General features: G+C 45.7%; 1 protein-coding gene across 3 annotated transcripts in view; it reads right to left on the bottom strand.

Annotated features, from left to right (window-relative positions):
- Positions 1-274: 274 nt before the first annotated feature.
- The window catches only part of Vat1l (vesicle amine transport 1-like), a 169315-nt gene continuing 146250 nt past the window's right edge, over positions 275-23339 (bottom strand). For all 3 annotated transcript variants that reach the window (NM_001400980.1, XM_039098305.2, XM_039098306.2), the window contains exons 8-9: positions 4439-4522; positions 275-2775 (exon numbers count right to left, since the gene is read on the bottom strand). In NM_001400980.1, coding sequence (NP_001387909.1) covers positions 2677-2775; positions 4439-4522 — 183 coding nt within the window. In that variant the 3' untranslated portion in view covers positions 275-2676. The remainder of the gene's footprint in view (positions 2776-4438; positions 4523-23339) is intronic.

Here is a 23339-nt window from a genome sequence, read left to right as displayed (position 1 = left end):
TGCATTGTTCTTTCAGCTGCATTCAGTAGGCGTCTCATAAATGCTTGTCATCCTCATTGTTACTTGCTACATATGATGTTAGATGCTGTCATTGGTATCATCTGCATGCAATTTTATTGTGAGATGGCGACTCATGTAGCCCAGGCTAGCCTCAAAGTCGACATCTTCCCCTCTCTGCATACTGAGTGTGGGGAATTACAAGCTTGCCTTGCCTTGCCCAGGTAATCGGAATGCACACAACTATTTATGGGGTAGTAAAGGATGCCACAGGAGGTTATGCTATGCTGAATACTTTATTTATATTTTTATGTAAACATAATTTGCTTTATAGGCACAATATAACAATATAACGAAAGCTCTGAAGCCACAGACACATTAGACGATGTTTGGTTCATTCTAGTAAAACTCAACCTTCCAAGAAGCTTTCGAAGCTCCCTTAAGGCAAACAGACAATACTTTTTTTACACTTCCTCCAGGAAACGATCACAAGGGGGGAAGGAAGGTCCACAGGACAACTGACTGATTCCAGTTGTTCCTCACCCACCCACCCACCCACCCACCCTCCTGTTCTTCATGGTGATGCTGCTCATGCTCCAATGTTCTCTTTCTGTATTCTCTCAGGAGAGGGAGCGGTTTTTCATGTGTGATCTATGGTTTAACGAAACAAACGGAACAGGTTTGGGGAGAGATGACTTCCCATGATTCTTAGGTATACGACAACACCATCTGGATTCTGAATGTGGGTCAGGTTCCGTGTCCCCTGAAGGTGAACCTTCCTAACACAACTCTTAGCCTTTCCAAAAGGCTATTCCTACATACTAGTAATAGCACTCAAGAGTGTGGTCCTCAGGTCTACCCACCCTTGAGCATGGTTATGGTGGAAATGTGACTGATTATGTGGTATTTAGCAACAGGTTATCACCTCTCTCGACAGCATCTCTCCCCAGGGGTAGGAATTAAGAATCTGTGATTGGCACTCTTTCCCATAGGCTCACCCCTTGGCTTACTGGCTGGCAGCTCCTTTTCTCATCTTCATATTTGACTTTCCCAGTCACAGTGAGGAAAGACTCCCTTCAGGTAAATATTTGGCATTGAAGAAGTCATCATCACAAAAATCAGGATGGAGATAAAGGAACAGGACGAATGGCGGGAGACTGGCTACAGAGACTTTGCAAACCAAGCAGGGAATTGTGGAGCCATGTTCCCTCCCAGCCCACACAAAAAAAATGGTGCCCAACTTAAAGCATTAAGTGGAAAAAGTGGGCAACACCAGAGCCCTCCTAAGTTTTCAAGGATGTTTATAAATTTAGAATACCAACCCAAGGTCATGGGAGCCCACTTAGGTCTTCCAGAAGACAAGTTCAGGGTGCTAAATTGCATGGGCTCCTTTTTATATCAAGCTTGGTTTGTGAGTGACGGACGTGTAACCTCTTAGGACAGAAGGGCTGGGGAAGGCAATAAGGAGCCCCACTTCAAAGGGAGGGAGATGTCTTCTTCCTCTATGGTAACTGATGTCACTTCAAAACCTATTAGAAAGGACCAGAATGTTTCTTTCAAGCTGGAAAAATTGAACAGGGTATTTGATCAAGCAGTTTGGTCCCTGATTTCTAAAGCTTCAAATCAGCACCATGGTTTCGTGTGTCAGAGAGGAGGACCACACACTTGGCATCAAGCGCTGGGAAGCCACCACCTGTATCCCTCGTGCGGGTTACACGTTAGAAAGTGCTTTGAATAGGCAAGAGAAACCAATGGACTTTCAACCCCCAAATATGGTCTTCAAAAGAGTGCTTCCTTGGGAAAGGTGCTCCCTGGGTAGGAACTTAAAAAATAGTAGGCAGTAATTCAAAGGCCGAGAGTAAAAGAACCCAGGTGCGTTCAATGACATTTGAGTTAAGCCTACAATTTGGCAAGTTTTTCTTAGGATTTCAATACATCATGTGTGGGCACAGGAAGGACTTTGCTCATGAGATATGGTTTCAGAGGAGAGGTCTCTGTAGCTGGTCCTCAGATAGATGCTGTCCACCCATCTCTATCCAGGAAAGAACCCACATCCACCTCCCTGGGTATATAAATAAGAACCAGGGAAGAGGGTTAAAGAGAGACTCAGACCTTAAGGTGCAGAGACACATGCAGGGATGTAGCATTTAAGGGGGAAAGTGACAAAGTACTGCTTGGAGAATTCTGAATGTATGGGACTGTGAATACTCCTGGCCTACTCTCTTGCCACTAGCTAAACTGCTAAGCGCCATAATTGGAGGCATAGCTGATTGCTGGCAGGCAAAGAGTGTCATTGGCCTGAAGAATAGTGGGATCTGAACAGGGCTCTGTGACAACACCTTTCAATCAAAAGTAGCCTGGTTTCTGACATCGGGCCCTGAGGGCTAGTAATAGTTTGCAATGCTATTCTAGAACCATCAAGGAAGGACCCGAAGAAGGATCGGTTTGCTTCAAGGGAGAGCGTGATACATAGACCAGAAAGGGACACAATACTGCATGGAGTGGGATTGGCACTTAATTCCAAACACAACAGTGATCAACAGCTTCTTAGCTTGGCTGACTGCAGACAAACACGACACACACTGGACTACAGCATTTGTTCACTGGGGCACAGAAGAGGTCTCCTGGCGGCCATCTTCTTCCTAGCCATCCTCCACCTTCTTGGATGCGAGGTCTGGCTTACTGGATGAAGGGCATCCTCTCTTTGTTCTCGCTGTCCCCTTCATGGTCCTCTTCTTCCTCTCCTGCCTCGCTGGTCTCTGTGCTGTCATTGGCCATCTGCAATTCAACAGAGGTCATGATATGGAGGACATGTACCCACTCCCTCACCATCTCTGAGCATTGGATGAAGCATTATGGGATGGACTTCTTTCAGACTGGTCATTCCTATAGAAGGAAGTACCTCTGAGGATCCCTTCTATACCTTTTACTAGTCCCTGCTAAGGCCCTGTTGCTGCCTTTAACATCACTTAATAGCCCTGCAGGTGACCTCCTTGGGTGCATCCTGACTCTCATGATGTTCTGGATTCATCTTGACTTCATGTTGTCTTTCCTTCAATTTTAGTCTTCTATCCAGAAGGGATGAGACATCTTCCCTACCACGGATGCTACAAATACCCATTCTTCACTGTCTCTTTCTTCCTTTGGGTGTCAGGATAAAAACACTCCCAGAAAACAAGAACAATGACTTGTTTATTGTTCAATGGGATTAGAGCTGAACTCTTGGCCTGAGTGGGAGCATCGTTTGGCCTTAATGCGATGGGTTCTGACCCTTGGTCAAGTAGACACTAACCCTAGACCAAGGACCAGCAGAATGTCGTGGGTTCATGGAGACAGGCAGTGCCTTTGCATGGAAAGCCAGTGCCAGATATTTTAAGTGTAATAGTTGGCCAGAACAGCTCTAGAATCTTCTATGCATAGGACTGAAAGAGACCTATTTATGTAGATCAGTGTATTTGCAGGGGAATCCTTGGGCCATAGTCCTTTCTCTCTAATCCCATGTTATCATTCCCCCTCCAATAGTCCTGTGACTTCGTATTTTAAAAACCATATCCATATTGTTATCAGCAGCTTATGTGGCACAAAATGCCCCTCCCTTTCACTGTCTTGTATGGAGTGAAGTGACCATTACAGCTGAGCTACAGAAGACAAAGGTCTGTTTCTGAAAATGTACAGCTGGACTGAGAGTCATGGGTCGTTTTATTTATTTTACTTATATTTCTTGAAAATGACAGATACTGCTGCATGAACTTCCATACTTTCTTTGTTTTGCTTACCTAGAACTTATGAGCCACACTCAGTACTTGCCTTTCTAACTGAGAAGTACCTGTCAATGTCTGCCTAAGAAACAGGATCAATGCTGATGGTCAAAGGCAACTTTCCCAGGTTGCCAATGGGACTGAGTACCAGGCCTTGAATGCAAGCAGTGAGAGACTGTGTATTAAGGGCTACATCACACGGTACCTCTCCCCCAAAGCAGCTAGTTTGGGGACAGGTAAACCTGATGTGCTGTATTCTTGTGGATTGCCTAGATACTAGGGTTTTCTCTCAACGAAAGCCAGTGAATTCAAGAGGAGTACCAAGAAGCATCCTGGAGGCAGTAGGCACAATTCTGTTAGGCCCATGTAACTACATTGTTTAAAATTAACCAGGAACCGTTTCCATTGGTGCCTAGAAATAAACAGCTGTAAATGTAAATGCTTTTTTTTTTCTATCCATTTTCTGTCTGTCCCCACTCAGCGATTTTTCCTGTCTTTCTCAAACACTTTCATTTTTCTATCTCCACTTTCCTTAGTCCATGGCTAATCTCTCATTCTGGTATCCTGTGATCTTGAAAGTTTAAGTTGCCTGTATTTCCTTGGACGCAGGAGTAACTACTCCAGACGATCCATCGGTTTGTCTTTGGTCTTGATCTGGGTAGTCTCGTCAGTATTCCACTTACCAGAGGAGTTGGGGTCTTTTCCACATCCAGAATTAACTTCCCGATGTTCCCTCGGTCGTGAATGCGCTGCATGGCCTCCTTTACCTGGGACACAAAGTGAGGAGATGTTAATGAGATCAGGCTCCTGGAAAATGTGCCTGAAGAAGTCAATCCACCGGACCTCCACCAGATGGCGCTGCAGCTCAAATAGTGGTTCAGCCAGCAACTTTTTTTGGGTCTCAAATCTATTCCATCGCCTCCTGTCAGTTACACATGCTGACCTGTAAGTCTTCTGGGTCTGAAAAGTAAGGGTTCCAGTTTTCACAACGAGAGGATAAATATATATCTATTTTGTAAGTCAGAATGGTCTGGCGGAATGTTAATGAGAGCATTTATGAGGGTCATTTGAGATTTGCCTTCTTAAGTGTTACGTAACCCTGCTTCATAATTTGGCTCAATCAACTGGTCACCAGGGCTAAATTGCATTTGCGAAATTCCCCATGCTTTCTAATTGCTGGGATGAAACTGCTTTCACATAGCAGGCACTCTCTTCAGAGGAGCATCCTTTCTAGAAAGGAGGATCTATGGTTTCCTTTCCCAAGTCCAGGCATTCCTGGGAGTACTGAAGGGACCTTGATCTTCTGCAAAAGGAAAGCCCATTTGTTCTGAGGCTTTCCTTCTGCTGCCATGCAGAACGTGAACTGCAGGGGGCGCTGTGAGTAGTAATGGAGAAGACACGGAACCTTGCCTGCCCTCCACATCTCAAGTGAAATCCAAACAGGGATGCAACATCCTTCGCCTCACAAAAGTCATTTTGTAAAAACTTATAACAGGTTGAGTCTAAATATTTTCTTGTAAAGTCTCACAATTTAAAATATTCTTGTTCCTTCAGCTTCAAGGCTAGATGTTCTGACATTAAAAAAAAAAAAAGTTCAGACATCGTTAACTGCGTGTAGGGAACTGAGCCTGTGGCTGATGGAGAAATGTTTGCTTATTTGAAAAATCAAAGGCTTCTATTCATTTGGATCCAAACTCACAGAACCATTAAAAAATGTTTGTGTTCAAATTGCTTTTCTGGGACTTTAGTGACACAATTCCATTTATGGGAGAAAACCATAAAAGATAATGACTTCGTTGTGTTTAGTGGCAAAACACTGAAACAGCTTATGTGTGGCAGTAAAGGGATGGGTAAATAAACAATGGCTTTTTACATTCATCTACCGAGTGGGGATGTTGCATAGCTGTTAAGGAAAAGAAAGATCTATGCTGCTAATTATACAAGAGACACACAGCAGGATTGAGTGCTTTTGTAATCTTGCTAAATGAGGAAACCGAAAGGAGTACTTTTATTCTTTTATTTACATCTCTATAAAAATGTAGGTTTCCTAAAAAGGCTAGGAAGGCTTGCTGGTGTGCCTTGAAAGTTAGGAGGGGTGGGCATTTTACTCTACCATTCAAATAATGTTATGTAGTCACGTGCTATCAAATCAACACTGTATATAAATTCAATGGGTTTTTGTTTTGTTTATTTTTTGTCTCCCCATGGTGAGGAACAACCTGTCTTTTTTTAAAACTGATAATGTCAAGCTTTTTTTTGTTTTGTTTTTGTTTTTGTTTTTTTTTTTTTTTGACCCTGATAAAGCACTTGAATCCTTCCATTTATGTGGTAACTTCTGAAGTATTTTCACACTTGGTCATAAAAACCGGTAACCATGGTTGTCCCCCGGCATCGGTGGCAGGTTGATTCTGAAGCTCCGATTCCAACATGGTGGGTGCTCTTGTATAAGGCGGTGCAGTATACATCTGCACTGACCCTACACGCACCTCCCCATAGACGAGTTTTTTCTAGATTATTTGTTCTGTCAAATACCACATGATACCGTGCTCTTCTACCATAGAGCAAATCTCGACAGCAAATCAAAGTCTTTACAATTCAAAGCTCGTGTAATTCCCCCGCCCCCCAAGTATTTCCTTATCAACATTTGCTGAGGCTGTTGATGTAGAATCTGTGGACGAGGCAGGCTCACGGTGCTTACTGAAACGCTCTGTCCTGACAAGATGGTTGCTAGTCTAGCTCTCGGCCCCTTGTGGGAGTCATACCCTTGGGTAACTTCTCCTTGAGTGTAGGCTGGAGGTAAGGGACCCGTGTCCCTGCAGAGCACAGCAGATGGGATAGACTCTCCTTTCCAAGATGAAGTTAGAAAAGGCCACAGCATCTACACACTGCAGTGACTCTGGAGAGGCTACTGCAGGAATGGGGGCTGCCCTGTGGCATCCCTACATGACGGAGACCTTAGATGAATTCCATCCAATAGCTAGTAAGGAACTGTGACCCTCAGCCCCTCCGAGGAACTGAATCTTGCCAACAACCCCTAAAGAACTTAGAAGTAAATACGTGTCCTCTCAAACACTGAAATGAGATCAATACTTCAGCTGACATCTTGACTATAGCCTTGTTGGGAGTCAAGGAACCCAGCTTAAATCATACCTGGTTCCTGGCACTCCCTCTCGAGCTTATGAAATCACAAATGCTTTTACAGTTCACTGTTTTTTTTGGGGGGGGGGAGGTGGTAAATGAAATAATAAATTCTTAACAGACTTCTACTTTGCATATATAATGCTTAGCTTGCAAGGTTCATATAGTACCCATTTTGAGGATAAGTGTCTTGAAGCCAAAGAACGTAAGTAATTCATTCAAAGATGATAAGGCTACAGGGAACAGAGTGTGGTTCAGAATTAGGTTGGATAGAGTTCAAACCCAGCATTACCCCCGCAATTTTACCTAGATCAGACTGTTCTGCTTGGTTCTCAGAGGGTAGAAGGACTCTCGCAATACTCCGTGTGGGTATTAGGAACTGTGGGTACCTCCTGAACACCAGCCAAATGCTCTACTACTGAGTCACGCCCTTAGCCATTCATGGTGAATTCCGGCAAAACACTTGACCACTGCCCCCTGTACCACACTGTCAGATTCTAGGCAAGCGCTCTACCACTGAGCTATATCCTCACTGGTGTATTCTGACTAAGCACTGGACTACTGGGCCATGTTCCTAGACCTTTCCTGATGGGTTCTCTCTGGGTACTCTCCTGCTGATCCGACTCCAGCCCCTTTCTGACAGATTGTAGGCAACTGGTCTACCATGAGCCAATTCCCCGGTCCCTCCCTGGTATGTTCTAGGCAAGTACTTGACCACTGAGCCATGCCCCAGTCTACTCTTTACTTTTTCTGTTGAAACAGGGTTTTACTAAGTTTTCCCAGGGTAGCCTGGAACACTCAGTCTGTTGTCTAAGTAGACAATGAGTTTGTAATCCTCCTGTCTCAGCATCTTGGAACAACCACGATGACAGGAGACAGGCAACGCTTTAAGCTGCTTCTGTACTAAGCTGGAGTCCAGTGGAAAAAAGCAAAGAGCTGTTTTCTCAACAGTAGAAGTGAAATCATGATGCTTGAGGGGTTAGGAGAAGCCCCCTGTAGGATTGCCTTTAATCTGCATAGTTTTGAAAATTTCTCTCTGAAATGTCGCCTTGAAGTTCTGTCTGTAGAAAATGGATAAAGGGCCAGGAGTAATCTCCAGAGGTCATTTAATTACCCCCACCCCAGGCCTGCTGTTAGATTCTCCATGCTCTTTTAAGGATGCTCCTGGAGTTGTGCGGGAGCCCCACTGGCAGAGGCTTGGAAGGAAGGAGACGACTACTTTTGATCAATTCTTTATCAGGTGCAGTGTGTAGCATTTTGCACGCATGAAGCTGTTTCGTCTATACACTGAGCTTCTTGGGGTGGGGGGAATGTTTGCATCTGCTTTTCACCGTCCAGGGAGAAACACAAGGAGGAAGCCTCTGAGAGGTTTGCTTCTGGCTGTCACTTAAAAGGGAGAGCAGAGCGGAAGACCTGAGTGCCAGTCCCTTCTCAAGACTCTGGACAAAACCCATTACAGGGCTGTGCTGACCACACCCCAAGAGTGTGCTGACACCCCTGCCTGGGCAAGGCTGAACACAGTCTTTGCTACAGATTATCAGCTTATAAAAGGTCCTCCAATAGGCGATGCTTTCCAGATGTTTGACAGCACCTGGGGAGATTGTCTCCTTGAGCATTTACTGGCGAGTCCCCAGAAAGACTTTTCTAATGCCCCTTTCTGTTTGAAACCAACATTGCCTTAAAAAGAGAGTCATGGAGGCTCGCCTCGGCTAACACGGTAGCCCCAGATCACCTCTGACAACAGCCCTTGAATGTTGTAGCAACTGCCACACAAGGTCACTGTAAAATTTGTACCAGATTTCAAAGATTTAGTAATTATGAGGCCACCTGCATGCAAAAATGGTGGCCGGAGAGGCAGCTTAGGGGTTAAGAGCCCAGGATGCATTTGCAAAGGATCAGAGTTTGGTTCCTAGCACCCATGCTAGGTATTTTGGGTGGCTCACACTGCCTGTAACTCCACCATTGGTGGGATTCGATGCTCTCTCTTCTGGACTCCATGGATATCTGCACACACACTACATGTGCATACATGTGTGTGCTCATGTGCATATGTGTGTGCACCTGCACATGCACACACTTAAAATAAAAAAACTTATAAATTAAAAAAAAAACAAAGTGTAAAATACCTCCTTGAGAATTGTGGACAATGCTTAAAGATTTAAATTATAATATTTAGACATTGGCTTAAGGAAGACTCCTTCAAGTTTATCTTGGTGTTTTTCTGAATGTGACTGCTGAAACATTTCAAAGCTTCGCTGGCGGTCTGCCCAGTGTTCTGCTCCACTCTTGATGGATGCCCCAGGAGCGATGTCTGTTATCCTAGCGACCAAAATCCTTCTCAGCTCTCGCACCCTTTATCTCACAGCTTAAGACGTGCCTGAAGCTCGGCAGGCTGTCTGCCATGCTTCTGCATGCTCCCGGTCACTTCCTGGAGCTCCTCAGTCCTGTCGCTACCTCAGCTTGACAGCTCAGCTGCAAGCTCTTCCAGGCACTTGTTCTGTGTGCACTGTGTGCTTGACTTCGACAATCTGGCCAAGTACTGAGGGATCCTAGCATGACGGGTTGGGCAGTAACATCAGCGTCATCCCTGGACTTGGATCCTCTACGCCAGCCTTCATATTGTAAGCCTACAGAATGACACAGTCAAATACAAACCCAAAGCCAGCTACAGCTACGACCAAATGGTTTCTAGTTAGGCACAGGAAAAGACATGTCAAAAAGCAGCTATTGAAATTGATTCAATAATGTATTTTACCAAATATGTCTGTCCTCTTTAGCTTTGACTGTCAACATCCTGGTGTCCTGTGAGAAGGGAGTCTCAGTAATAGGTTGCTCAGAACAGACTGATTTGCCTGTGGGCAAGTCTTGGGCTTGTCTTGTTATACATAGGAGGGCCCAGACCACTGTGGGTGGCACCATTCCCTAGGAAGGTGGTCCTGGCTGCATAGGAGAGCTAGAAAAGCATAGATCTGTGAGCCAGTCCACCACACACTGTTCCTCCATGGTTACCACTTCAAGTTTCTGTACCAACTTATCTCAATGACGGACTCTGACTTGTGACTAGAAACAAACCCTCTTCTCCCCTAAATTTTCTTTTGATCCTCTGTCGCAGTGACAGACTGTCACTGGGACACTCAACGTTCTCCCATTTCAATATGCTCAAAATGAAAATCAAGTCAACAATGTGTGTTTGCTCTGTGTTTTAGGAATCTGGGGTATATTTGTAGATTTACAGGGTATCTCAAGTCAAAATAGCCCCTCTCCAAGTACTCAGAGGCCTCACATGGCTCACAGACATCTTGAGGGTGTCTACTGGAGCCCCAGTGCAAAGGAAGGTCAGCATGTGATAACTTACAGAATCAATCAGTCAATAAATGGACAGTGGATCTGTGGAATGGTTGAGACACTATGTGACTGAGCTTCTCCCCAGTGGGTTTCTGTCTTGTGACTACCCCATTTCCCAGAGTCGGGTAGCTGTCTCTTGGTGGCCTGCTCAGTGCTGCCCGGGTGGCCCGGAGAGGAGTCTGTTCCTAATCAGAGTTGTGTTTCCCATACCCTGTGGGAGGCAACAGCTTCTGCTAGTTTTTAGGTTTTCCAGATGTGTCTCAGCAGCTGGGTTTCCCAGGACCGGGCATTCTGGAGGTTCTCAGGCCACATCCACCAGTAGTAGATTTTTTTTATCCACACGGGGGGGGGGGGCAGGAAATCCCAGTTGTGTCATTCAGACTCCTTGGTTTGTATCCTGAAGTCACATGAGCCTTTTCTGGCACTGCTGTTCTTTACTAGGACCCAAGCAGAAAGTGGTAGTTCTGCTGCTTCTTGGTAACCCTGTTTGGCATTCTGTGCTTTACCCTCCTTGTATGTAAGACAGCAACACCTATGTTAACCCACTCCTTTCCATTTGGCCCAAGTAGAATGGGTGTGCTCCATTTTTTTTTTTTTAACTTTATTTTTAAATTCTTGGGTGTATATGTGCACTGCATGTGGGAGTGTTATGCCCTCGGAAACCAGCAGGGGGCGCCATATCCACCTGGAACTGGAGTTACAAGTAGTTGTGAGCCGCCCTATTGGGAAACAAACTCTGTTCCTCTAGGAGAGCAGCAAATGCTTTTAACTGCTGAGCCATCTCTCCAGCCCCTGCTCCACTTTGAGGGAACTTCGCTTTCCCCTCTTTTAAACAGGTTAATCATAAAGAGAAACATCTCACTCCCCCCTCAAAAATGTATGTACTCAAAAGGGAGAGAATGATGTTTGGTTAGGAAGAAAAGAGGGCAGAGGAGAGGGGCAACCTGCTCAGTAAGACAGGGACAGCAGACCTCCTCAGTGTCCCCTGTCACCCCACCCCCAGCATTCCCTACTTATGATCTGCCATTCCTGGGGAGATTCTAGACTGCTTTGCAAAGCCTCAGGACCTCGATGGTATGACTGTGTTACCTAATGCTCCTGGCACACTCTCCCCCTATGAAGTATAGATAAATTTTGCATACATTTGCTCTCCCTGATGTAAAATTACTCCTAGCATAGTGCTTGAAGCACAGATTTATTCTATAACTCTGGGGTCATGAGTCAGATGTGGGTCACACTTGTCTAAAATCAAGGTGGGGTTAAGACTATGCTTCTCTCTGGAGATTCAAAGGGGGGGGGGACACATTTGACTTTTTGCTTCTAGAAACCTTTATCTCTTTGCCCAGTATGTTCTCCCTATCATCTTCGAAGCCAATAGCGTAGAATTTCCTCATCTCTCCAGCTTTGTCCCTCTTGGCTCTGACTTTTAAGGACACTTGTGGTTTTCCAGAGCCCAAAAGATAATCCAGGATAACCCACCCATCACAAGATCCTTAAATTCGTTTCACCTGTGAAATTCCCTTTGCTTTGTGAGGTCACATGACCTCAGGTGTGGGGATGAGAATGCAGATGTCTTGGAGGGAGCTTACTCTGTCCATCACAAGGTTAGGACCACCTCCTGGAACCACCATTGTAGAGTGACAGGGATGGCAGGCATTTCAGGAATTTGGCACAGGGGTTGGCCTAAATCAATTTAGTGTGCTGTCTGCTCAGGCCCAGAAAGGTGTTCTTTACCCAAAATTACTCTAGGAGGAAACCTGAGGTCTCAGAACCCTTTTTTGGAATTCTGAAAGAAAACCAAGTTCTCCCACAGAGCCCAGGGTAATTAATTCCTTCCTTCTTTCTTTCTTTCATTACACTTGTGTGTGTGTGTGCACACACACACATGTGCTCATGGACCCATGTGCCTGTATCTGCATCATGGTGCACACACAAGAGAACAGAGGATAACCTGTGGGACTTTGTTCTCTTCTTACACTGGCTCCCAGGGATAGAACTCCGGTGGCCAGGCTTGGTGGCAAGTGCCTTTATTTACCACAATACCTCTCTGGCTCAGACGGTTTATTAAACTTTAGGGGCTGCCCCTCCCCCTCATAAAAGGTGGACTCCAGTTGGGTTCTGTCTGGTGTCCAGAGAGAGGTTATCCCCCTTGAGGCCAGGAGGAGGCCTTCCTCCCTCGGTCACAGTCACATCTATAAAGACGTTGTGGGGTCAGAGGCTAGCCACTCAAAGACAACAGCTGCCATCAACACACATTTTCCCACTGGCTTCCAGGTTTCTCAGTTTATGTTGCTCTCAGACCATGCCTGACTTTTCTACCTCTCCTAGTGGCTCAGCTGGGACTTGAGGGTGTGAGAAAAGTGGCCACTCGTGAGCTGGATGCCTCTGCTCATACTCTTGCCTCTGGCCCTGCACATATGACAGTCAGACGTGGCTGTGACACCAGGATCACGTAGTGTGACTGACAGGACCTGGTAATTGACCACGGGGACTGAGGGCATGGGAGCTAAAGATAGCTCATGATGGTCCTCTAATACATGAAGAAGTCAGAAAGGGTGACAATTGATGTGACATCAACACAGGGATAATGATGATGATTAAAAAAAAATGTACGCTGATCTGAGGCTCCCAGTGTCAACTTTGACCTTCATTGTTAGACAATACAATGGGGTGGACAGCCGTTTCCTCTTCCCCTGTCCAGCCCTAAAATGTGGATCTGAGACTGAGCAGGCCCCAGGATCTGAGATTCAGGACTTGGAAGAGAGGGGTGGTATGGGGGAGGGGGAGGGGGAGAGTGCTTAGAAGGAGGAAGGTCAATGGGAGACAGGTGCTTTCTTGCATCCTGGATCTGATGGTGCAAAGGGTTTAGAACCAGCAAAGCTAAGCCCAGAGTACACTGACTGAGAAGACCCTTAGTGGGTATCCTGTGCCTCTTATCACTTGCAATTCGCTTTTTAACAGACTCCCAGGCAACCAAGACTCCTGTTCTCCAAACCCATCCTCTAGCATGCAAAGTGTCCTAGCAGTTGCACCCAGGGTTAAACATGGATCCTCATGGAGGTTGCGGTCTCCTGATAGAGGTTCTCAGAATAATTTATTTGAAATGTCTTCATTGTGTGCAGGTAGCCTTACTCATGCATGGTTCATGGTTTGTTTGTGTAGCCTCTGCACAGCAACCTAGCATAGTTCATCAGGTTCACGCTCTGCCATGAGGTCCATTGTACTTAATAGTCAGGGCATGACCCACAGGGAGAATTTAATTGGCTCACAGCAGGTAGGAGCGGGAGAACTGTGGAGCAATTACAGCCGACCCTGTTTATTTCTATCTACACCATAACTAGGAGAGATGAGGCTTCCGGAAGTCTAGTAAGGCTGACTTGGGGATGGCACCCTTGCTGTTCTGTTTATTCTCAAGATATTGGGCCTCTCATCCACCCATCCTCCAGCCTCTTTGTTCATTTCTCTGCCATAAGAGACTCTGACAGAACCGTAGACCGGAGCGATAGTGGAGGCTTCCCCTTGGTTATCTCTGCCTTGGGGCAGATTTCTGGCAGGAGGTAGGTCTCTTTGTAACTGCAGCCATTGATGGCTCCAGCTTCCTCTCTGGTTTCCATCAAGATATTTTACAGAGACATCTGTGCCCCTTCTTGTTGGCTCTCAAGACTAGTGAAACAAAGTAACCCCTGGGAATTGGCCCCAGAGAGAGGGGAGGCTTGCATCTCAGGAAGGGCTTTCACACAACTTTCACTACTAGACATAACTCTAACCATACAGGAGAGCCTGGAGCTCAGAAAATGGCAGGTTTGACCCAAGCCTCATTCCAGGACCCTGAAGAGGGACTGTGGGGTGTGGTGGTAGCTGGATCTCTTTGTCCTTCTTCCCCAGAGTGGCCACAATGAATACGCCTCCATCTCTTGGCCTTTCTTCTTACTTCTTTGTTTTTAATTGGCTTATGAAGAGTGGACAGACAAGCATAGCTTTAGAGGGTCTGTCGGGTATCAGGCTCTGAGCCCCACAAGCTCTGTAACGCTGATGCTGCTTTCTCCCGAACCTTGAAGCTGGGAAGGACACGCCCTTTCTGCCCCTGCAGGTTTCATTGTAGGTTTCCTTAACTCTGAAACCCTCAGTGGCCACGCCTCCTCGTTCTAAGTCTCCAAACCCATGGGTTACCCTTCTGCTGTTACATCTAGGCACATTTCAGATTGGCACATTTAAAACCTTCGCCAGTTTTCCTGAAGCCGGGTTATCCTTCGAGGGAATTGCTGCGAATCTGAGGCCAGCCTGGGCTAAAGTGTCAAGCAAAATGTGTTGAATGAACAGTCAGACTCAGCTCAGGGAGGGCTGTAGTAAGCACATGGTGTCTCCCAGAGTCCCTGCCCGTGTGGCCCTTACAGTCATACAGAAACACAAGCCTAGATACAACATCGCCATTTGCTCGTGGCTCCTGGGTGTGAGGGCAATGTGGACCGGGGTGGGGGTGGGGAGGGATTCGACGTGGCTGAAGGACCAGGGAGAAATCTAAAAAAAAGTAATTGAACTAGGGTTTAAAGAATGAATGGAGTTTATTTGTAGTGAAAGGGGGTTGGTTAGAGAAGGATGATTCCAATGAATAGGAGAATGTGGAAAAAGCCTTCTCTCCCCACCAACATCAGTGGCCCTGGGGACTAAAGGACAGAGTTAGTATAAACTTAGATGCCAGAAAGGTGTGTTGGGACTTTCTGGGGTACGTACTGTGATGGCTAGCTTTGTCAATGTGACAATATAGAATAGCTGGGAGGAAGAGTCTCAACAAGGGAGGCTTACATTGCGTTGGTCTGTGACACACGGGTAGAGAATTGTCTTGATTGAGGTAGTTGACCTGGGGAAGCGCCAGCCCGGTGTAGGAAGCTCCCTTCTCTATGTGGAAGGTTCCTGAATGGCGGTGTGAGAGTGGAAAAATCGAGCTGAGCTGAGTGAAAACTGCAAGCTGCACGCACACATTCTCTCTCTCCGCTCTTGACTGGGCCTTGACCGGATGTTTGAAGTCCCTGTCACCGTGGCTTCCCCACTGTGGCAGGCTGTAACCTGGAATTGTAAGCTGAAACACACCCTTTTTCCCTCCTAGTTGCTTTTGTTTTTTTGGTCTGAGTATTTTACAGCAGCAGCGGGAGGAAATTAGAGCCCGCATCACACAAACAGACCATCCCTGCATCCCAGCCCGCTTGCTACTTGAGTGGCTAGGTCTTTCATACTAGGGCAAGGAGAGTTACAGAAAGCTTTGTTTGGGGTTTTCATTTTACTGCTTCATATTCAATTTTCTTTTGAACGGTGTGAAAGGTACAAAGTCATAAAGGTACAAATGACACCACTTACTAACTATGGAGCTGAGCTTGTGTTATGGGTAGTAAGAAGGACTGTCCACCTGAGATAGGAAAAGAAATGAAAATGGATCATTCTATGAACCACCATGCCTACTAGATGATAAATTAAAAGCTTTGAAAACGAAGCATTGAGAAACACCATGAGACTCATCAGCAAGGTCATCTATATTGAATGACACAAACCAGGCCCATTTCTGAGAGGGACCAAGGATTTCTTAAATCCAAAAGTGGGCGTTTAAGAGCAGAATAATCACAAGGGCCTGTAGGATCTCAATTTCTTGGTTATTCTGGAGGCCATTTCCTGGTTTCAGATATGAAAGTGATTTTTAAAGTTCAAAAAAAAACATTTTATTTTTAATCGTGTCCGTGTGTGGATGTATATACAAGTGTAAGTATCTTCGGAGTCTAGAAGAGGGCATCAGATCCTGGAGAACTGGAGGTAAAGCCTGAGAAAGCCATGGACAGGAAGCGATTTCTCATCTGGAACTTGAAGCCTGGTTAGAAATCTAGCACTCGGCCAAATGGGAGGAGAGAAATAATCTGAGAAAATACTGTCCTACCTAGACAATGGAGGCTAAGGTAATAACCGGAGCTTCTGACATTTAACTGAGCTTCTGATATTTGTAAAGTTCCCCAAGATAATGGGAAACTCAGAAACTATATTTAAAGCTTATTCTTGTTTTGGATATTTTAGAAAAATCCCCAAATCAGGGAAGAGATGCATTAAGGAGGCAATGAGCTTGATGCCACATCACATGGGTTTTAGTTACTCAAAGGTGAACAGCTGCCTTTCCTACAATGCCTAAACGTTTTCACCTGGAATTATCAAAAGATTTTGTGGAGAAGATAAAACACTGTAAGAAGTCCAGGACCAAGGAGATGGCTCAGTTTAAATAATTAGCCATGAGAATGAATACCTGAGCTTCATCCTCTGACCCCAAGCATGATGGTTCGTGCTAATCTGTTGCTGCAGAAGTGGACACAGGAGGATCCTGTGGGCTTACTGGCCAGCCAGTCTATTTAAATTTATGAGCTCAAAAACTTAGGTGAAGGCAGTGAAGAAGACACCCAAGACATGACCTCACGCTTATACACATAGGTACATGCATTACACATGTCCTACACACTCGTACTATATACACATCACACACGCTATACAAACAGTACACACACTATACATGTACTACACATATACTATACATGCACATGCACATGCTACACACACTATACACACATGCATACACTATACATACACAATACCCACATGCATGTACACACACTATACACATGTTCTATATACATACCACACACACTATACAAACAATACACACACGTACATATGCACATGCACACACTATACACATGCTATACACATGCATACACTATATACACTCACTATTCACACTATATTCACACGGTATACTCACACACACACTATCCACATACTATATCCACATACTCTACTCACATACATACACTACACATATACACACACCCCACAACACCCCATACACATCCCACACAGACCCCCCCACACCACCCCCCCACACCCCCCACACCACACCTCACACCCCGCACACTCCACACTCCACACCCCACACACCCCACACCCCCCTACACACCCCATACACTACACACCCCATACACTACACACCCCACACTCTACACACCCCACACTCTACACACCCCACACTCTACACACACACCCCACACTCTACACACACCCCACACTCTACACACACACCCACACTCTACACACACACCCACACTCTACACACACACCCACACTCTACACACACACCCACACTCTACACACACACCCACACTCTACACACACACCCACACTCTACACACACACCCACACTCTACACACACACCCACACTCTACACACACACCCACACTCTACACACACACCCACACTCTACACACACACCCACACACTACACACACACCCACACACTACACACACACCCACACCCACACACTACACACACACCCACACCCACACAGACACCACACACACCCACACCCACACAGACACCACACACACCCACACCCACACACCACACACACCCACACCCACACACTACACACACACCCACACCCACACAGACACCACACACACCCACACCCACACAGACACCACACACACCCACACCCACACAGACACCACACACAGACACCACACACACACACCACACCACACACACACACCCTGTTAAGGAATCCAAAGATCTTTCAGGGCCTTTGGAGTTCTTAAATGCTTAGCCAGATCTAGAGGGGATGACAGTGACTCTCAACGACATTGGAGGCTACAGTTTAGTAGGCACAGATGACTTTTTCCTCAGCTTACAGACAGAAGGCAGGCATGCAGGGAATGAGGGAGCATTTCAGTACTGAAGGGGATTGAGCTGCACTGACCTAAGAGGGAAACAAAAGACTGAATCTGTGTAAAAACCATTTAGAACAAAGCAATCCTGTGCAAAGTGCTCCTGCCGAAAGCTGGTCCCTTCCCCGTCTGATGGAGGGGCGCATCTCTGTTGGCTCCTTCCACTGAGAGGAAGAAGGGAGAGCTCTGGGCTCTGAAGAAGCCCATGGTGATATGAGTCACTGCCTGACAGGTGGGCTACAGGCAACAGCTGAAATAAAAACTTTGGTAAGTGTGAGGGGACAAGGCAGAGGTGGTGAGTCCCTGGGGTGGCAAAGGACATCACATGGTACAATCATAGCAGCTGACACGTGACAGGTGCCTGCCAGGTGCTGTCACCAAGCAGAGCACCCCATATGCATTCTCTCATTTTGTTGCCTCAGTTCCGTGAAGCGGGTGGGAGGCTGTCAGGCTGTCACTCAGAGTTATATAAAAATACTTCCGTTTTCTTTCCTTTTCTTTTTCTTCTGAAGCCTCTGTCAATTGTAGAAGAGGGTTGAAAGGAAAAGTCATTTATTGAGGTTAATGACTTTCCCAAGGTCAAACAATAGGGTAAGGGAAAGCTAGCTCTGTATACACAAAGAGCTGGCAGTATTGTTGCAACTTGAGAGTAGGAAAGTTCTGGGCATGACACAGGGATGGGGAGGAGGACCAAAGGCTGAAGGATGCTGGGGGCTGCAGCACGAGCATCTGTGTACTGTTTCCTCTGGCCCTCCTTTTCCAAGGTCATTGCTTTTGTTCTGTCCTCTGGGGAGGGATTGTTCAATCAATAACATTTAGGGTCAGATGCTTCTTCACTGTGGGAGTGGTCCAGTGCCCCACAGGACAGAAGGTAACTCTTGGTTCTACTGCAGCATTGCAGGCAACCCTCTCAAGTGGCAAATGTGTTTCTGGGCTTTCCTGAATGCCACTACTCTGCACAACCCTCTCCAGTTAAGAACTAAAGCATCATGGGAATGCATTATCCATAGTCCATTGGCTAGTGGACCTGTTTTTCAAAACAATATCTTGCCTCATTCTAACTCCATTTAATAACTTGGACAGGGACTTTCCTATCAGAGATTTGGTTCTGTTTTGTCCCCGGTACTAGAGAGTATGGTACAGAGTTTGGGAGATGGCTTCCTAGCAGAAGAATGCAGTTTGGTTTCTTAAGATGTAGAATGAAGACAGTCTTACTCCTGGTGCTTGAAAGAGTGGTAAATTTGTTGCCTTAGCTCCTTTTTCTGTTGCTGTGATAATAAAGTACTCAGACGAAAGCAACTTAAGGGGTACGGGGTTTATTTTGGCTCAGAGTTCAAGGGCACAGTTCATCATGATAAGAAAGAAAAAGGTAGAAGCTTTGAGCAACAGGTCACATTGAATCCACAACCAGAAAGCAGAGAGTGTGAGCCCATGCCGCCCTTCAGTTCCCTATCTCCATTTATATAGTCCGGGACTGTGGCCAAGGGAATTGTACCACCCACAGTGGACAGGCCTTCTACCTCAGTTAACATTAAGATAATCTCCAACAGCCAGAGGAGAGTCTAGATTCTGTTGACAGTTAACATTAACCATCACACCACCTTGCTGCCACCTGCATGTCCCCAAGGCTCTGAAGTTCCAGAACTTCTGAATTCATACGGGCTTCATTTAACAAACAGTGCCTGTCCATCATGAGCTGTGCTCGGCTGATTCATGGGAAGAACAAAGGAAAGAGAAGTCTCTGGCTTGGCTAAGATCCCCACAGAGGGTGAGATGATTAACCACTGGATGAGTTCTTGTTCCTGCTTGGTCCAAGCATCACACCATATTGGGCATCAGCAGACAGCAACAGTGAAAAATCCTTCCACTCTAGGCCAGCAGAGGAGGAACTGGATCTTGGACTGTACTGTTTAAGCATCAGATAACTACATTTCCACTCAGTGCAGAAAGAGCCCTTCAGGATAGTGTACTGTTAATGAAACTCACTCACCATCTCTGGTCCCTCAGAAGACCCTTCAGAGCTTCACCTGCCTATGTTTGGAGGGGTCAATCTGAATGATGATGGCAGGGAGGGGATTGAAGGATGGGTATCATGAATTAGAATCACAGAGTTAGTAGAATAACCCATAGCCCAAATGGTAATGAGACCAATCTTACTCTGATATGAACTGAACTATAGATGCAGAAGCCTATGGTGGGAATGCAGCAGGTGGGCCTGACTCATTCTTTTGGGGGAAGCAGGAGCCAGTATGAACCGAAGGCTTGTAGGAACACCCATCCTTGCATTAAGAAACACAAAACAGGGCTGGGAAGATGGCACAGCACTTCAGGCAAAGACACTCGCTGCCAAGATGCATGACCTGAGTTCAGTTTCTGGGACCTACACGTAGGAGGAGAGAACTGACTTTTGCAAGTTGTTCCGTGACCTCTATATGCAAAGTGGTATGCACATGCATTTGTGTGTGTTGTACAAGTGCACATGTGAATACACACATACATTAAAATAAGTACAAAAAATTTAAAGAAACAAAAAACAGTGTTCTGCCAAGTAAAAATTTAAAAAAAGGGGGCTGGAGAGATGGCTCAGCGGTTAAGAGCACTGACTGCTCTTCCTGAGGTCCTGAGTTCAAATCCCAGCAACCACATGGTGGCTCACAACCATCTGTAATGAGCTCTGATACCTTCTTCTGGTGTGACAGCTATAGTGTACTTATACATTAAATAAATAAATAAATAAATAAATAATATTAAAAAAATTTTAAAAAAGGCAACCAAACCAGAGTAGTTAACATTTGGCTAGAATGATAGTTAAGTAAATTATTACATAGGCAAAGGATATATATATATATATATGTATGTATATGTATATGTGTATGTATATGTATATGTGTATGTATATGTATATGTGTGTGTATGTATATGTATATGTGTGTGTATGTATGTGTGTGTGTATGTATATGTATATGTGTGTATATGTGTATATATGTGTGTGTATATGTGTATATATGTGTGTGTATATGTGTATATATGTGTGTGTATATGTGTATATATGTGTGTGTATATGTGTATATATGTGTGTGTATATGTGTGTGTATATGTGTATATATGTGTGTGTATATGTGTGTGTATATGTGTATATATGTGTGTGTATATATGTATATATGTGTGTATATATGTGTGTATATACTTTTAAAAATTACACCCACCAGGAAACTTACCAGATTATAGCTAACTTTCATTTTCTTCATTTAAATTTCTCTGCTTTTCAAAATCTCCATTAAGGGGCAGGATCTAGGGAAAGCTTGTGGGGTGGACAGCCTAGCGTCTTTCTTTGGAGATGTGTGGGCCAACCCCCACATAAGCAGAGCTTGCTTCATGTCTCTTCCAGGGCAGAGTCCGCTTCCCAAGTGATAGCCCACAGCCTCCTGTGCCAAGTCCTTACCAGAGTCCCTATCATAAAAACACTCCCTGTTGCAACCAGTTGGTCAGCAGGCTCTGTGTCACTTAAGGCCTGCTCCTCTCCCTATGGAGCATTCCTTAGCCTCCCGCTAGACCCGTCACTGTCTTTTTCCGGTCTCAGCTTGTCCCTGGTTCTGCTGCCAGTTTTGATGACTGGTGGGTACAGCCTTCTGGTTTCATGTGTGTGGTGCTTGGGATTTGCTGTGGATTCAGGACCCAGTGATGTAGAGTTCATCTACAGCCAGTAAGGAGCAATCTCTAAGAGTCAGGTGTTTGCCAGGAAGCAGTGCATTTGCTGCACATTAGAACCCAGTGAACGAGGGGGCAAAACTGTGCTTACTTTGCATACATAGAAAATAGGAGACAGGGAGGTGAATCTACCCATGGTTGTTGACGTAGTAGAGAGAAGAACTGGGAGTTCAACTTACATCTTTGATAAAATATGTACATTTAGGTTCTAGCAAGGTGGCTCAGTGGGTAAAAGTTCTTGTTGTACAGACCTGGAGACCGAAATTCAATTCCCCAAACTTAACTCATGGTGGGAGGAGTTGTCTTTGCATGTGCTCTCTCTCTCGCTCTCTCTCAGTCTCTCTTGCTCTCTCTTTCTCTCTCTTGCTCTCTCTCTTTCTCTCTTCTTCCCTCCCCCCTCTCTCTTTTCTTCCCTCCCTCTTTCTTTCTTCTCTTCCTCTTTCTCTTACCTTTTTCTTTTACTCACATATTCTGATGATGATAATAATGTGCATATGGGGTGACATCAATACCGGAGACTTATCTTAAATACTAGGGACTGCAAAGGAAGGTGGCATAAGTGACAATCACTGTGGGAACCAGGGTGTCAATATTCCATTATTGATGCTTTTGAATATCATTTGAACATCCCCAAAAGGTTTATAAAATGTGAGCCTTTCTTCCCAAACAACAACTATGACAAGGACTTGAGGACCCACGTTCTCACCCACACTGTCAGATTGTGATGATGAAGGCTTTGGGCTCCTTACACATTCAGTGCTTACAGACGTGCTATTCCCACCTCCCCAGAGAAAGACGTGCCTTTTTCCGTCAACCAAGTCCATCTTAGCCAAGGTACAAACCTCAATCGGCTCTCAGCCAGGCAGCGTGCGCAGCTGAATGCTTGCCACAGCAGACCTGGAAAAGCCCACAGGCTGGGAGAGGAGGGTGGGGGCCGAGGAGACAGTCAATTCCCACAGTGTGGGAAGAGCTATGTTCTCTGAATGAATGAAGAGGCGTGGGAGCCCAGGGGAGGAAATGACTCAATTTGGAGAAAAGTGGCGTTCGTGCTGGGGTTTCAGGAGTGGAGAGGCGTTTCCGGAAGAGGAGTTGTGTACAATCAGACCAGAGTGCTGAAGAGGAGTAGGTGGCTTAGTCAGGGAAATGGGAGTGGGGGTGGCACCATGCTTCCTGGGGACACTGTTGGACGACTGCAGGGGTGGCTCTGTGAGCAGTAGTAAGGAGCCATGAAGGTCTTGGGAAGATTTTCCTGAGGGCAATGGCAAGGGCAGGTGGAGAAAGGCGGAGACCAGTGAGGACAGGAAGTGAGGGATGCTGGAGAGGCGGAGCTGACGCGATCTTTAGGATCATTTTATTTTAGGTAGTCAGACAATGCCCCCAAATGGTGGAGAGGATTCTCCACAGTGACCTCTGTTTTGGAAGATCCTGTCAGAGAGAGATGAAATCTGAAATCATTTGGTTTATTTCCATTGGTTTCAATTAGTGCTGGAAGCAGATGGTCTCATCAGCTTTACGTTGCCCCTGTCAGCATCTGTGCGACTCCGAGGTCTAATTTTTAATTATCCCTGCCCATTTGCAGGGACATGAAGGGGAAACGGGAAAGTTCTAAACCTTAAAAAAAAAATGTTTCCCTTTGCGTCTTT

Source organism: Rattus norvegicus, chromosome 19 (genome assembly GCF_036323735.1).
Source record: "Rattus norvegicus strain BN/NHsdMcwi chromosome 19, GRCr8, whole genome shotgun sequence".
Taxonomy (NCBI): domain Eukaryota; kingdom Metazoa; phylum Chordata; class Mammalia; order Rodentia; family Muridae; genus Rattus; species Rattus norvegicus.
This window is presented reverse-complemented; position numbering and strand designations above follow the sequence as displayed.